This window comes from Opisthorchis viverrini, assembly GCF_000715545.1.
Source record: "Opisthorchis viverrini unplaced genomic scaffold opera_v5_552, whole genome shotgun sequence".
Taxonomy (NCBI): domain Eukaryota; kingdom Metazoa; phylum Platyhelminthes; class Trematoda; order Opisthorchiida; family Opisthorchiidae; genus Opisthorchis; species Opisthorchis viverrini.
Genome location: NW_008752218.1, coordinates 84,843 through 101,210, shown reverse-complemented (window position 1 = coordinate 101,210; position 16,368 = coordinate 84,843). Strand labels below are relative to the sequence as shown.

The following is a 16,368-nucleotide window of genomic DNA, read 5'->3' as shown; positions in this document are numbered from 1 at the left end:
GGAAACACTATCTTGTTTGCTCGCTGTCTATCACCTTCTAGCGCTGTTTACGACCTTGTTAGGCTGCCTTGTGTTGCCCAACACGTCCACTCCCTGGACTATTGAACCGGTTCAAGTACTTTGGGACAGTGACAGACAACCAAGCATAAACTGGAAGTATTTTTGGTCCCAGTAGTACCAAGAGATTCAGTTGGTTTGGAAACTATCTCGTGTTATTGGTGGAAGTTATATTTTTCGAATCCATAAAAGCAGTGAACATCCGTGTGTATTAATTCGTTCCTCATCCATAAGCAAAACACTCACTCTTTCGAGATCCTTGAAAAACTTATCAGTACATTTCAGTGGATGGAAATGTGTTTTTCTGCATGCGTCGTTCCTATCGTGGCCATTAAAGTTCTTTTAACTAAACTGGTGTCTTCGAAGCCGTGGTTGTCAGGTCATGTGATCTGGGTGCCAAATTCATCGATTACGCTAAATATTCTTGGTCTTTAACTCACACTTCTAGTGTCTAGTGCACCTTTCGCTTACAGGTGTGAGAAAGAAGTTGTCGGTTTTGGGGCGAAAATTGCGCAAAATCGTCACAATCCTGTTTTCAACGCTTGCTGTCCAGAAAGTACCCATTAGTATACACTGAGTGAAAAATGGTTTTTCGGTGATTCCAAATGCGCTTGCTTTTTTATCGAATTTTCATCTTCAAATGAGGAACCTGAAATCTTCATACCGTAAAAGAGTTACTATTCGGTAGAGCAACTCTTCTTGCCTCCTCAAACTATGAGACTTTCTAGTTGTTTGGCACCAGTGTGTTAGATATGAGTAGATGTCTCGCATTATTCCTTCTCCACCGGATTTTCAGTGTTCGTTGGGGCTGTGATTGTGTTGAAGTTAAGTCCAGTAGTCACGGTACCGTCCACTCGAGGTTGTATCCAGTGAAACTGTTCTTCATAGTGGTGGTTTCTACGACGTGTGCTGAGAAAAATGCTTTTCAGGTTTGGTTAAACGCGTTGCGAAACTAATGGGTGCAAAATCCACTGCCAAAAGAGCTTTGGTAAAAGCACGAATCCTAATTGTTAGTTGTTAAATTAATAATCAGCCACACCTCTTTAACTTCCAAGACTTTTCTGTATATTTCCTGTCACCTGTGTGAAATATTTTGCACCGCTACAACTGCCCCCCTGCTGTTCATATTCAGCTACTATGCCAACAAATTCTCCGACTGGGACAAACAGTGTGCAACAAATCTGTTCCTGCGTATTTATCGCCCAATTGCCTGGACTGGTACCCTTTTCCAGCTGGCGTGTGAACAGCTGTATCATATGTGCGCGGTTCGTGCGCATGAAAACGGTCAATCTGGTGGTATTTCCACTAGTAATTCAACGTTCGATCCGAATGCCGATGCCATATTCACTGCACTTGCTGCGGCCTCCGGTGGTCCCATCTGGGATGTGACAAGTGACAGTCACATGCATTGGTTAGATGCTCTGAGTCGTCTGCCGGTCAACCAACGTCCTCTCACCGACTGGTGTCCTCGTCAACTGCTGGAAAGTCTACCACAGGGGTTGGAATGGACAAAGAAGTCGGAGCGACTGCAAGCGCGGGTGTTAAGACTTAACCCGAATGATAAGAGGTTAGTACAGTTCCCTATTTTTCTTTCTTTCGTTTTTTTATTGTAACGGCATTCCGCTTCTAATCACTCAAGGCGATATCATTGTTCACAAGCACATTCACTTTTAGCCAGTGTAAGTTATACATTTGGTTATTCTGGCAACACAGATATCTATCCACTAGTCTACCCGTACGCATCATAAGTCCTTTTGCTCTTATGTTAATAAACCCCTTTTCCCAGTCTTACTGCCTACATCATCTTCAGGATTGTCTCCAGTTCTAATACTGTAAACCCTACGCGTTGCTTTCTTTACAACAATGGTCGTTCCAGAAAAGATCAAAGGTCACTTACCAGATCAGATCACGTACCAACTTCGATAGGTTACAATGTCAGTGGATTTCCAAGTCAACCGGGGCAACAATGAACTAAGACTTGTTGCCATTTTGTATGCGCGAGGTAAAAGCCTAAGGGTTTGCTATCAATTACAGGCTTTTCATATTTCTCATAAGCCAACTAATTAGTACGGCAAGTGAGATTACACCTGTGGTGATCAGGAGCGAGGCTTCATGCCTGGAGTCTAATTCGTCCGAATCCATGACCAAAATTCACACCAATAGGCGTGCACCGACATATGTCACCTTGACTGACCGACTATTGTTTTTCCACACACCAACTAGCTCTTCCCCTTGGACCCCAGTTCACACTAGTGCCTTTAGCATTCTCCCCAGTCCCGATCCTCCGTTACTGCGGCGTGAATACAGTCCCTGTGCTCCTCTGTTTCTAGTGCCTATTATCAAGTCTTAGTTGCGTCCCTTGGTGGCCAGTTTAGTGGTCCCTCACCAACGGCGGCATGCCGTTCTGCATTTTCTGTCTTATGCAAACCATGCAGTTGTTACTTTTGGTTTTCAGCGTATGATTCCTGGTTCTGTCGGTTTTGATACTTCCTTCTTAAGGAGCTGTTTTGTGTCTGCCGTATCGTGCGGTTCTAGAATCACATCAGATATTCTCGTTTTGGATAGGCTGAAAACTGCTACTTGCTCCTGATATATCAGTTTCAACTGTTGTTGTGAACTATTCTGATCGGTGAATTCACGCCCCTTGTTAATTTACTTTTCCATATTTCCTTCAATAGAGTTGATTGGTTTTCCGAGCGCTACCAGCCTCAGACGTACGAATGTATAAACAAAGCTATGGAAACGCATGTACGCTGGATAGAACTTCTGGTGCACCCACCCAACCCAGACACTGTTTCTTCGGATGATATGGGCTTGGCGGACCATGATGAACAAGGTTATATCCATTACGTCAAGCATCACTCTGTAACATCCGATCACTCCACTCCTGGGTCGCCATTTTCCCACGTTCGTGGCACCAGATCTGTGCCAAACCTAGGGAAATGGTACAAGACTGATCGTCATCCAGTCGGCCGAAGAACATCGCTTCATCCAACTTTCGAAGAGGATGAAGAAGACTTGACAGAAATAGTCGCCTCTCCCTCCCCAGTACCTCGTGCCCAAAAACCAACTGATGATCGCAAAACAAAACAAACCGTAGAAAAGGTTGTGGATGACGAGGAAACTAGCTCAGATAGGTGAGTTTGGAGATTATAGGCTAATTGAACCTGTAGTCACGCTACGCAGACTTGTGTTGATTGCAGAAACTATCCGTGATCAAATTGTACAACTTTACGACTACTAACAGCGGTAAAGGTCACAAGTTTGAATCTCTCTGGATATACTATCATTATACTCTGTGGTAGTTCAGTTCAGTTTTATTCGTCATGCTTCAACTCAATTCAACGAAGGCTTTGTACATCTGGCGGTGAATTCTTAGCACACAAAATTACATCGGTGTCAAACAGCCGAGATAGATCGGTGGTTGAGGCACGAACGTACTGAACAGAAGGTCCGTGTGTCTAACCCAACCTCGGCATCTCGGCTGTCCCCGTCTAGGCTTTGGTAATATGGCAGGATCTCATCCCTCGTTTTTCCTTCAGGTGATACGGCAGCTAGATGCCGATTATCATCACATAATTTTTAAGCACGTTTATCGAGAATGAGGGTATTAATCGAACAAGAAGACTTTGCCGCGGATCCCTCATCACCAACCTACTGTCGATGAGATGTCGGCTGCGTAAAAAAGTAGAGAGTACTTTAGATAAAACGTGATCAGTTTGCTGTTGTGTACGAACGAATCGTTTGGGCAAGCGTCACTTTGTTTGAAGACCGGCAAATGAATAAGGGACGGCCCTTGGAATCGCACCATGTCTCGAAACATGCTGTGATGGTCTTCAAGTAAGACAAGACCATCGGGTTCAAGGAATGCAAATGGAGAACAATGAACCCATTGTGATAACATTCATACAGTGGTAAACCCCGTCGTATGATTTTTTTAATCTATAAAATGTCCTCAGTCCGAATGCGCCGAACTTTCACGAAGGCCAGTTCAGTGTGATAAATCCAGCTGAAGTTTCTCGTGACTATTTTAATCGGGACGTCGTCGAGAGCAGAGGTGAGTAGTTATAAAGCTTCTCCTCATAGCACCTACCTAGAATCACTGAGAGTCCTGGGTCCTTAAAGTTTGGGACATTGAGGAATTGATAACGCCTCTGAGACCAATTCATCGGTTTCAAGTTCACTGTTTACTGAGTGCAATTGATGGAAATGATCACATCGTCATCGACACACTTGCACTGAGTGAGAGGATCGGGAATGAATGTGAAACCGATGCTGAGGGAAAAAACAATTGATGTAGTATGAGCCCTTGAAGGACACCGGTGTCACTGTGTAGCGGAGTGAATTTCCGGCCCCTTGTGTCCGGTTAGTGAAGTAATTCTGGATCAATTTAAGCATATTTTGCTCCGTCCCACGATCTGTAAATAGCTGCTACAATACACTTCGGTTGATGCCAGCAGACACGTTTGTGTATCCCAGAGATGGTGATCGTAGAGCCGCGTGATTTCTGCTAAATAAGAGGGTAACTTAGTGGGCATCCGGCGCAGAGTTTGACTGTCGTTAGGTAAAATGGCGTGGGTCTTCAACGGGTGAGCCTAAGAGTACAGATCTAAACGATTTTAGAATAGCGGAGGTGTACATTGCTGGTCGAAATTTTAGTTCCTCTTTTTGGCAGTAATGTATGACTGATTCTAAGAGTCCCAATCCTAGAGCTACGTAAACACAAGTCAAATAACACTGCCCGAATCGGAAATGACGTCGTTCATGAACTGAACAGGGTGATACGTCCCAGGTTAACTATCACTGGTATCGGAGTGTATCTGCTTGGTAGTTCGGCTATTTAGTCATCAGTTTCAACTTGATACCTTATTTAGGAGACTGACGAAGAATTTGCCTAAAATTCCCCGTGACGTTCTTAAATAACTCTCAATTTGCGATTGTTGTTTCTGGTTAAGTACAAGGTATTTACACTGTTCGCAAATCTTGACTTACGTCAACCGTTTCTCGCAGATGCTTATTTGCCGCCAAATGTGATATCTCTTATTGCTACCGCCTTTAAAAAGCTACCTGGAGGTCAGATCCGTACGGATGAAAACCCGCTTAATTTAAGGCCCGACCACTCTTATATAACATTTAATGGCTCTTCTTTGTATTTTCATTTGGGCCCCACAGCGTCTTTTCGACGCTGCTAGACTGCTTATTTGCCCGCCAAATGTGATATCTCTTATTGCTACTGCCTTTAAAAAGCTACCTGGAGGTCAGATCCGTACGGATGAAAACCCGCTTAATTTGAGACCCGACCACTCTTATATAACATTTAATGGCTCTTCTTTGTATTTTCATTTGGGCCCCACAGCGTCTTTTCGACGCTGCTAGACTCTCCATCCAGTATGCCTGATTGAACAGTCTCCCTGTTCTTTTCCAGCGATTCTGCGGACTCTACATGCAGCTTCTTAAAGGTATTCCCTCCAATGATAGGGTTTACGCACGCTGCTCATCCTTCAGAAGCGCCTCGGGGTGCGATGACGCCAAGTCGTCGCAGTGCCAGCCATACCCGAGCATCGTCGTCAATTGTGCTTGATAGCTACATCACAGCCCTCAGAAGCTGGTCTCCTCTGTCCTCTCACTTCGACCCAAATGCAGCAAATGCTTATGTGAAGCCAGTCGACATTGTCGGTTATCAACGTAAGTCAGGACTTAACATTGCTGATGTCTTCGGTGGGACAGGATGCCTAATTTTTTTCAAGCACCCAAATGAGATTTGTGCCTGATTCTCAGCTGATAAGGTGATTGATTAGTTTTCGGAAGTGGCATCCAAAGGCGTTTGTATTTTAATCTCACTGTAAGAGACTTGCGACTCGATTTTATTTCCTCCGCCTTATAGCATATTTCAGTATCATCATCACCAGCAGCAACAGTATTTCATCTCGACATATGGAATACAGGGTTTGTCGTGTCTTGACATTTCAATTTCTCTTCCTAGTTGCAAGTGCAAAACACTCAATTTGTGCAGGGTGCGGACATGGTAACTTCAAGATGTGGATATCGAATAACACATTACTATGAGGGAGGGTAGGGTTGGGTTGAGTTCACTTCCGGAGTAAGCAACAAAACAGTGATACCTTGAAAAGAATGAACCAAGGAGGGAAAGGGACAAAGTACCAATCTGACATCCAAAACATATACACCCTGGATACTTGCTGATAATAAATATTTCCGAGATCATGATTTTAAGGTCCATCTTCTTGGTGAACTTATTTCACTATCGACTTCATGTAGACGTGAACAGAAGTGTTCAAACTAAGTACTTTTCTGTCCATACTATGTCGTTTGGCTGATTCTCAAGTGTTGTTCGTCGTGTCTCTTTCAGAACGAACACTGTTCGACATGCTACTAGGTGATGACGAAGATAACGAAAAGTTCAGATGGTGTTACTTAGATCTGGCTTCTAGGATGGGTTCCTTGTAACGTTTTCTGCGCTCGACTGAAACTGCTTTAGAATTTGGCGACCAACCTATTTCAGTAACGTTCTTGTTTTCCGTTCTCGTATAGATTGTCTAACTGAGTGTTCGGGGTCTTGGGCGGAAGTTACTTCTAAACAAAACATGAGTTTTGCGCAAGTGATTGTGTGGATCTTGCTACCTGTGATGATAAGAAGGAGATTGAAGGCTACGTAGAATATAATACTACTGATAATAAATGGTCGATAATTTCCAAACTTTCTCTTGTATCGAATGACAGGTTATGTGGAATTTCAATGTTCTACTCCTGTGCTAAGTGGTGTCAACCCAGTCTCCACCATCCTGGTACCTCCCAGTGAGGCGTCGATGGAAACCTATCGGGTAAGTTGTTGCTTTAGCTCAGTAACAGTCCTTCCTTAGGTTTATCTGCATCTTTACCGGTTGGCTCTGTTCCTCTGGTGTCGTTCGTAATTTTTGAGCCCTACCCAGATGGTACCTTGTCTCTCTATCGCTATTTGTTGAAGTACCATCATCACTTCGAGAGTGCGTCCAAGTCAGTTTCCTTGACGATGAATCCAAATAGGAACCCAAAGACATTATGATGTATCATTCCTCCATGAGTATTCTATCCTCTATTCATGCGGATGAGATGGCTCAGTGGTTAGCACACGAGTTTACACACCGGAACGTTCGTGGTTCGAACCCGACCTCTGCCGCTCGACTTCCCCTGTCTAGGCTTCAGCAACCTGGCAACATTCCCGCCCTCGTGCTTCCTCCTGGTGGCATGGCAGTTAGGCACTGGAAGAGTGTTACAACTGAACGATCCTATCTTCATCTTTAAATCACAGAACTCTATCCCAATCATGATTGTACTGTGTGTATCCAACCGTTTATATGAGGCAGCACTACTGAGCCCGGTTCCAACCTATGAGAGTAGTAAGTTACCTCCGACGTGAGTCACCTTGTAAATTCAACGAGACCGCTGTCACTTTGCGTTTTACGAAGACACACTACACTGGTCTTTTGTTCAAAGCTGCTCGTTTTTGGTCAGTTTTCATATGGAAACTATTCGACCGTTTGTGCTATGCTGTAGGGACTGGTATGGAGGTGTTAACGTTCTGATTCACCCTAGTCCTTATCCCGCCTATATTCCTCTCCGTTATTCGACTCTTTGCAGAACCAAGTGAAATTGCTGGAAGGTCGAATGTGTTCTGTTCCAGCTAATTCTATGGCAATCTATCGTGCGAGCGCCATGGTTGCTGATGCCCTGCACTGTTAAACCATACCACGTGCACCTTGCCGTGCTCTTTCGATCACGTGTCTTTCATCCTCCTATTTGTTTGTGGATGTCTTTCTAGCGTTGATCATCGACCACCGCCGTGAACTGCCCGGCCGAGCGGTGTCAGGTGACTTCGACAATTGCACCTCCATTCCATTTGATATTTCCTATAACTATTCTTGCCCTGTGGTTTGATTCGCCACCTATCAGTGCCATTTTTGTTTTCGACTATATCTTTTGATCCAGCGATGTATTCTAATACATTAAATTGTTTGGGATGTTCCTCCAAAAACTGAGAAACTGAAAAAGAATATCACACAACCAATATCGACTTTACTTACGGTACAGAGCTTTGACAATCTAGCAGCATTTGAATTATAAAAAACGCTACAACGGAGAAATTACAGCATTTTCCTGGTAAACCACTCATAGATGGTTCACATCATGGTTTGCTGTTAACCTGAACGCTGTGTGCGAACGTTTTTCTCCTTCCCCTTCCTTAGTCAGAAACCCCATCGTCATGTTATCATGGGAACACTCGAAGAAACGTCCCCATCAATCGTAATATTTTGGAGACACAGTTTTTCATTGCAATCGTACTTCGATGATACCACCCCTCCATAACTCAGGAATTTGGTTGATTCTCTATAAATGATGACTACGGTGGGAGTGTCCTATGTTATCCACCTAAGTTCATTGGTAAAGGAATGCTTTAGACTATTGGTGTCAGGGGCGCACCATACCGGCGAACTCCACTTTGTTGGACTTGAGGGAGCATGGCTTACAACTTGGTCTTAGATTACTATGCAGTTTTAATACAAATTTAAAATCGTAAAGATAAATGATGAGGCAAAATAATGCAATCATCATTACCTTGGACATGCGTCTATGGAGAAAGAGGGCTGTAGTAAAGAGTGGAAATAAACTACAGAAGAGAACTCTTGTGGTGGAGGATTTGTCAAGCCCGGTGAATCAATCAATAAACAACTGAGCAATAATCAGAAACCAGGTGGCCATACCTAAAACCATTGAGTATCTTGTTAGAGCAAGATGCTACCAGCGAACCTCGCCTGAAGACCGACAGACCAGTGTTACTTAGGAAATTCGGCTAGGTAGTGATCTTAAGCTCACCAATGGGGCTGTCCAGCTGCGTGCAAGGTGACACGCAAATCCAACTCAGGAAAGTTTGGGGATCCCACAGCACTCAACCTGATCTTAACGGTCCTTATTTCGCACTGTTACGTCGCGGCTAGGTTACCGCGATCGGTACCGTCCTCCCTATCCCTTCAAAACACACTAATACAAGGGCATGCCGAAAACGAAGTTTGGATCTTGCAACTAGGCATGAAACTGGTACATTGTAGAACCAGGTGGAACCTTTCGAGGTTGTGCTTGTCCGGACAATAATACGTAATAGCTGTGTGAATAAGGTATCTCACACGGGAAGCATACATGTCAGTAATGTCTATGGTATAAAGCGGTTTGAGGTACAAGTTTTATCAGGCGTCCTCTATACACTCGATAGGAATGATGAAGAAATATTATTTTAGATTGTTAAAAAACGAATCAAGCAACCAGAAGAACGGATTTACTGGTGACGAACTTTGTGCTGTAACATCTTAGTAGTCCTGTGGGGTTAAAGGAAGTTGGCCAGTGTTTGCTGTATTGTTGGCCGCTTGTCTGTGCGCTGCATAAAATATTGTTAAAAGCGTTCCATCACTCTTTACAATGGCCTGATTGTTTCAGTTTCGAAGGAAACTGACAAACAAAGTAAGCCGATGGAAGACTCGAATTGGTTAAATTCTGGTTTTCGCTGTACAGCTTATCCGGACCATTTTAAGTACAAACTCCGTGTCCTGTCATCGGGTTTCGTGTTATTTGCTCTATTTGTCTTGTTTTTTTTTCGGTTCAAAACAGTTCTGTTAATAATGCTGCTTCCTATGGGTCCAAAAGTACAGTGGAGTTTTGTGGTGGATCACCAGTTTTTTTGCTTACCGCCAATTCACCAGCGTCTTTGACACGGAATCGATCGGTGAGCGTGGAATATAAGCTCGATGGATCACACTGAAAAATGTGTTTTTGTCCATACTAGTGTTTGAAAGAATATAATTGATGCTTGTGCGGCATTCAAACGGATATAATGTCAACCTAACAGTATGAATAGGCTGTATTGAAAACGAAATTTGGTCTTAGTGTGCTATGTGTCATGATTTTGGGTTTGTTAGTGATTTGGCGAAGTTTCGTTCGCTTAGTCTGATCAACAGCCGAAAGCCCGAATACTTTACTAAATCCACTGGTAAACATTCGTTTCTGTGCTGACTTCAACTGAGTTGTGCAAGGCAAGCGTTTAGCGTCGTATGATCCCTGGCAAAACCACCTTTTACTCGGATACGATGCTGGGGTTTGATTATATCGGTGTTGTTCATCTTGTGGGAAATGTTTGCCACCTTGATCGGCCCTAGGTAGTTCTCAAGTGTATGGGTCTTCCTCTCGATTGTTTTCTCTAGGGATACAGGTTTTCGCAAAAAAAAATCTCTCGCTTTTCTTTATTTTCACACTCTGCAAACGCTCCGTTTTCCTTTGGTTGTATGACTGTTGATGACCAGTGTGTACTGATAGTGTATTCCCATCTATCTATTCTATTCCTATCTATCTATTTTGTAGTGGCCAGAGCTCTTCACTTAACAGGTGGGCCCGCGTCAGCTTCGGTTAGTTCTGTAGCTGAAGTTTAATGTACATGTTAATCCACTGTCAGTGTAGCTTTGTATAGTTTGTCTTCTGTTAACAGTGTAGGTGACTCCTTACCGTCAACATCCAAGCAGTCTTGCTACAAGTGAGATCTTACTAAGACGTGAAGAGAATTTCCCAAGACATAGAAATCCCAACCGTAGATGCAACCAATCTCCCTAAATGGGAATGCCACAGGGAGAGGTGCTGTTTGGTTTCCGTGAGCCCCATAATCGATCGTGGCTTAGAGTATCTTTTGGGGTGGTTACTATGTTCTGCTCAGTGCCTAATTAGGATAGCGCGGTGTGAAGTTTAATAAGTGTGTACCATTCCGTGAGTGGTTGAGAAAAAGTTCTGTCCTACCCGCCTGACCCTCAGCACGATAGCCGAGTGGCTAAATAGCATTGGCAACACTAGTAGATGTACTGTACTGAAGAAAGTTATGGTACTTCGTCCCAACAACTTTGCCCTCACGAAGTGTATTGCCTCGAATGCAAGCATCGAGGAGTTTAAGTGACATATGCCACTTATATAGTGGTTCATCAGCTTAGGTCATTAGTTAGGACTACATCCCTTTCAAATTTCAATTGTCCTGAGATTCCGAATCACTTGTTGAATGCAGTTCTTCCCTGACATCACTTCACTCCTCGAAAGGAGTTGCGTTTCGACTAGAAAACGTTGTGGAAGGACATCTTGCTGAACAAAAACATAAGTTATACACGATTTATGAATTCAAACAGCTAAAAAGTCATTGTCACAGCATATTTCACCTCTCTGTGTCTCTCCTAGTTGACCACAAAATTCTTGAAGTCGTTCTCCATACCCCCATGACGTCCCGTAGTTAGCCGCGGTTTGATGTGATGCGGTCCCGAAATGCCATTTGTACACTAATATTGCAAGCTTAGCGCCAGGTTATTCAGTGTGCACGTTATTCACTGACCTATGAGGAGACATCCGATCAGTTGTTCGCAGTTGTATCGGATGCCAGTTGGACCGGCAATCTACACTACTGAGAAGTCAAGTCAAGAATAAACATCGATTAAGTACTGTGGCTAGTCTTGTTTTAGTCTGTACGACTCTCATTGAGATTCAATGCTAGCCATGTTGAAGGTTTGAATATCTGATATCTCAGAGGAGTGGGACATGTCTGGTCTACGAAATTTATTTGCTCGCGGCCCGTCATGATCAACATCATCCATCGCGTCTAGGAAGGTGTCCAATAAAGGTAGAAATTGTTGATAGTTTGAGGAGATTTGGGATTTTTGTGGTGATTTCGCCCTGTTAGTGAAGCCAGTCTATGCTGAAAAGCCGAGAAGCACTGTACAGCTGTTTCATCCTTATTGGGAATCATCAGCAGTGCGCATCTCACGAAACTCCGAAGAGTCTCGAACCCGCGACCTCCCGGCTAGTAGTTTGAACACTTAACCGTTCGGCCACGAGTGGCTGATCAGCATTGTGGTTAACTCGCACTTAGACAGGATGTAGCGCCGCTCATCCTTCAATCACGGGATCCACATCACGCGGTCACACGTGTTGACTGGCTCCTCGAGCAACGACTTTTCAGATAGATGCGCACTGCTGATGATTCCCAATAAGGATGAAACAGCTGTACAGTGCTTCTCGGCTTCTCAGCATAGATTGGCTTCACTTACAGGACGAAATCACCACAAAGGTAGAAGTGACTGGCTGAGACCTGGCACAAATCGACGACCCAAACCACATGCCGACAATGTGGCAAGTGTTATGTGACATGGCTACCCGCACGATAGCACATCAAATTGCGGAGTCCGTCTGGCAAACTGTCTGGACAAATACCCTCATTTGCATATCAATTTGGTTTTCACGGGAGACTCAGTTGAATGTGCTGCACAAAGTCCGCTTCATGTTTCCTACTTGGTTGACGCAAGGAGGACATCAGGGCGCAATCAGGGTTACAATTAAAAAAACTGTATGCACAACCCCACCGATGATGAAAGATGACCGGAGGAGGATCATAGTTGGTCATAGAACACAGCTGGTAGTTGATATGGGTGGAGGCCAGTGTGAAAATATATTCACCTGTTGCAAACTTCAGGGTGGATGGTCTAGCTATTGGGAAATTTAGACTTTTTTCATAAAAGAAACTACCCACAAGGTTGATGAAGGCTCTTCGACAGCCCACGACCGGTTTTGCCCTTCTTAGGGCTCATCAGGTAGGCGCAATCCCCGAGTTTCCGTTGACCTTATGTTCTACATGAAACCAAACGAAATTAGCGAATATGCACACATTTGCAAACTAATTTGATTGTTCGAGAAACTCACCTGGGATCCAGCTGGATCTCTCGTTTATGATGTTTCTTAGCAACTGAATGTCCTGCAACGGGCCACTTTATGTTTAAGTTGTTACGATATTCGAGATATCGCGATACATATATATTAGTAATACACTACTCATAAGGTTGCTGAAAATCCGTCGACAGCCCATGACCGGTTTCGCCCTTCTTGGGACGCATCAGGTAGGTGCAATTCCCGTCAACTTTATGCTCTACTTGAACCCAAGTTACACGGAACACCATCTCCTGTTTTGTCATTAACAGCTTGTGGAATCTATATTCTGATATGCTATTCCCCCGAACGTCGCACCAGCCCTCGTATCTATCTTTTATCATAACTAAAAATTTTACATTAGTGGAATGGTAGAGCTGTCAGAATGCTAATGAGCCTGTCCATTAATCTGTGTTTGCTTCGAGTGGGATCCATCAGGACATTGCAATTCGGTCACCGGCGGTTACCATTTCCAGGCAAACTCACACTTGTGAGGGAGCTAAATGTATTCCTTGTCTGGAGGTGGTTTCTACACAAGGGGAACAGTCTTTTGAAAGAAGTATCCTGATTCAACCTTTTCCTCTTTTCGTTCATTGTGATTTGAATACTTATCTTCTGTAGCTCAATTGATTTGGGGGCGTTTCAGCAAATTTCGTATCACGGCCCAGATGTACCACAGAGAATTGCGAAAACAATGAGTCGTAGGATCCCTCACTGGTTATCTAACTACTCACTGAGTTTGGCAGTTTTTTTTCGAAACCAAGTCGCCAAGCTCACTGAGCATCGTTTTACTATCCGACTTATGGTCTCTCTAGGAAAGAATGGATTGTTAACAACATGGTGGGACCAGACTCTCCAACATTGTACATTGTGAAGCTTCGCGATTACTTTCCATATCATGTCGGACTCAGTATGTTGCTACTCGAGATGACAAGTGCTTGGGAACTGAGGGGCCTAGACTACATAAATAAGCAGTGAAAATCAAGAAAAAGTGGTGATCTTAACCGCGTTTTGAAAGCGGAGTAGAATTCGGCTAACCACCCTACCGATCAGCTAACCGTGTCTTCAAGGTGGTAGGGATGGCTGTGGGTTCGAGTCCTGTCAGCTGCACATCAACGACCAGTTTCATTGAGGCTGAATGTATGCAAATATATACCTACCTTCAGTTTACCTTGAGGAGGATGACCAAAACCATCTACGGTATTACACTTTTTCATACATGTCGAATCAGGTGCATCTTTATACAGGATTAAATTAGAATGATGTTCAATTTACAGGGGACAAATTTCGTTTCGGGTAAACTATAGCAAAATCTAAAAAAAAACATTATGTACTTTACGCCGCGTAAAGATATCCAAGAATCAACGTTCTTCGTTACTTTTGGCATCCAGTCTAGTACACATCCTACAAGCGCGAAGGTTTTGCTTGCTTTGATGTGATAATCCAGGTGAGCGTGGGGTGTAGACAACACACTTGTAATACGTCCACATCTAGCAATGAAATAAGGAACTGTGGACACCTTTTGACAGTAAAATCGGTTGTCTCATCATACTCTGAGCACTGCATCTAACACGTGACCTGTTCGCAACGGCAAACTAAATTAAGCTGGGTAGTCCCGCTAGGATATGAGATCATAAGTTTTGGTTGCGTACCAGATTCTGTGAAGTCGATAACCACGTTTGAAAAGCGTCAGGTTGGTCCAAATCAAGAAAGTATAGTGATCCGGCCATACCCAATTTGAGTGAAGCCACTTTCACTCTAACCTGATGTTCTCAATAGCCGCTCAGAATGGAAAACATAGTGTTTTCGGTTGGACGATAGTTAGGTGCGTAATACACGTCCCAGACAACTGAATTTGCCGATTTCAGCCGAGTACTCTCGACAAATCACCTACACCTTCCGTGTTGACCACTTTATTACGCACATGCTAAGTCGATTAATACTTGTTATGTCAAAATGACTTGCTCGTCTCCGACCGCGAGTGACCTACCAAGTCTCGGTATCAACAAAGATGCGAGCTGATGATGAACTCTTATGAGAGTGAAACCCAGGTAATTCAGTGGAGCAACTGCGCAAGCAGAGAACCGCTCAAATGAGAGTAACGTGGACACAAACTTAATAAAATCCGTAACTACCTACTAAAAACTTTGGCAGATGCTTACTCCAAGGCACTTTAGGATATCTACATCGTATGGACTGTAATTATCCACTTTATTTCTCCCTTATTCTGGAAATGTCCAACCCAAAGTATGAATTATTCTAGGGATTAGCGACGGGCTAATCACAGCACAGACAATTGGGTATGGCTCGGCTTCTGTAGCCGTTCGCTACCGAAGTCTGATCACCTAACCATCTAGGCTCTCCCCATATTATCTCTCATTGCTCCTCGGTAAATGTGCTCCTCGGCAACCCAAATCCTTATGCTATCTGCTTATCTCTTGAGAAAGACCGCTCTCATAAAATACTAACTTATATCCTTCAAATCCTGTCTTACATAACCTGAAGCTCGTTCTTCGCAGTTGTAACTCATGTGTATCTGTATACCATACATCCAGCCAGAATGAGTCATAAAATAGTGCAGTACACGATGATTGCATGTTTACTAGCCGGTTGCTGTCCTACGATTCACAGGTGAATACATCTCAGTTTCCGTGGGGCATATGTGGCAAGACACAATCAGAAAACTGATTAGCCAGTCAATATAGGCTATCAACGTTTACCACGTTTTCTTCTGCTATTGGTGTAGCCGAAGACAGCGTGAATTGTTAACATCATTCGAGAGACGGAAATCGATAGCCCAACCATCAGTGTGTAGACTGGAACCTCTTCTAGCCATCCAAAGATTTTTTCCGGGCACGGTTCGTTTATTATCCGGGAGTACCATGGTGCAGGGACAACAGTTTGCATACCGTATTCTTCTTGCCTCACCAGCTGAGCCATAGTTTGTGGTCCGCGTATCTTTGCAAAGCCGCAGGTCGGGTCAATCTTCAAGATCCCGATGCAACATGAGGCTGGCACCCACGGTTCCTGAGTATCTCCATCCGTTCTTGGGGGAAACGGTACTACGTCCTTCCACTCACGATGCCATTCGTCCACACCACAACACTCAAACCGTGAATGAATCGCATCCAGCGCACTTCTGGCCACATCGGATAGGTCGTAGCTACGAACCAGTCGCAAAGTTGAATCGTGCAGTAGGGTAAGGCCAAATACGTTTTCTCGATAGCGAGCCAATGTAATCATGACCAGCATTTCTCCTGCGAAGCCAATCAAAGCGAAGAGGAAAAACATCATAGCCACTGACCTTCTGTTTGCCCTAGCAGTTCGAATTGCAGCACCAAAGGTAACCAAAGTCCAGCCTGATAGAATAATTGCACAAGTTTGCGAGAGGCGCGTCAGAGGTGCACCAAAAATGGCCTGCACGGCTGAGTCATAAATGTAGAGCAACAACATGCCAGTTCCGAGAAATAAAGTGGAAACAAATAGCCACACGCACAATAGCGCCCAAACAAAAATGCGAGTGTTAATACGCACTGCCAT

General features: G+C 44.0%; 2 protein-coding genes across 2 annotated transcripts in view; one reads left to right on the top strand and one right to left on the bottom strand.

Annotated features, from left to right (window-relative positions):
* T265_15509 (hypothetical protein) overlaps positions 1 to 8,114 on the top strand; it is a gene marked incomplete at both ends in the record, with an annotated part of 50,880 nt that extends 42,766 nt beyond the window's left edge. The window contains 5 exons of the mRNA XM_009178443.1: positions 1,190 to 1,624; positions 2,736 to 3,194; positions 5,483 to 5,742; positions 6,799 to 6,899; positions 7,696 to 8,114. Of these exons, the coding sequence (XP_009176707.1) occupies positions 1,190 to 1,624; positions 2,736 to 3,194; positions 5,483 to 5,742; positions 6,799 to 6,899; positions 7,696 to 7,797 (1,357 nt within the window). The remainder of the gene's footprint in view (positions 1 to 1,189; positions 1,625 to 2,735; positions 3,195 to 5,482; positions 5,743 to 6,798; positions 6,900 to 7,695) is intronic.
* Positions 8,115 to 15,537: 7,423 nt separating this feature from the next.
* T265_11713 (hypothetical protein) lies at positions 15,538 to 16,368 on the bottom strand (the record flags this gene model as incomplete). The annotated part of the gene is made up of 1 exon (XM_009178442.1): positions 15,538 to 16,368. One exon carries the CDS (start codon positions 16,366 to 16,368, stop codon positions 15,538 to 15,540), a length of 831 nt encoding a protein of 276 aa, XP_009176706.1.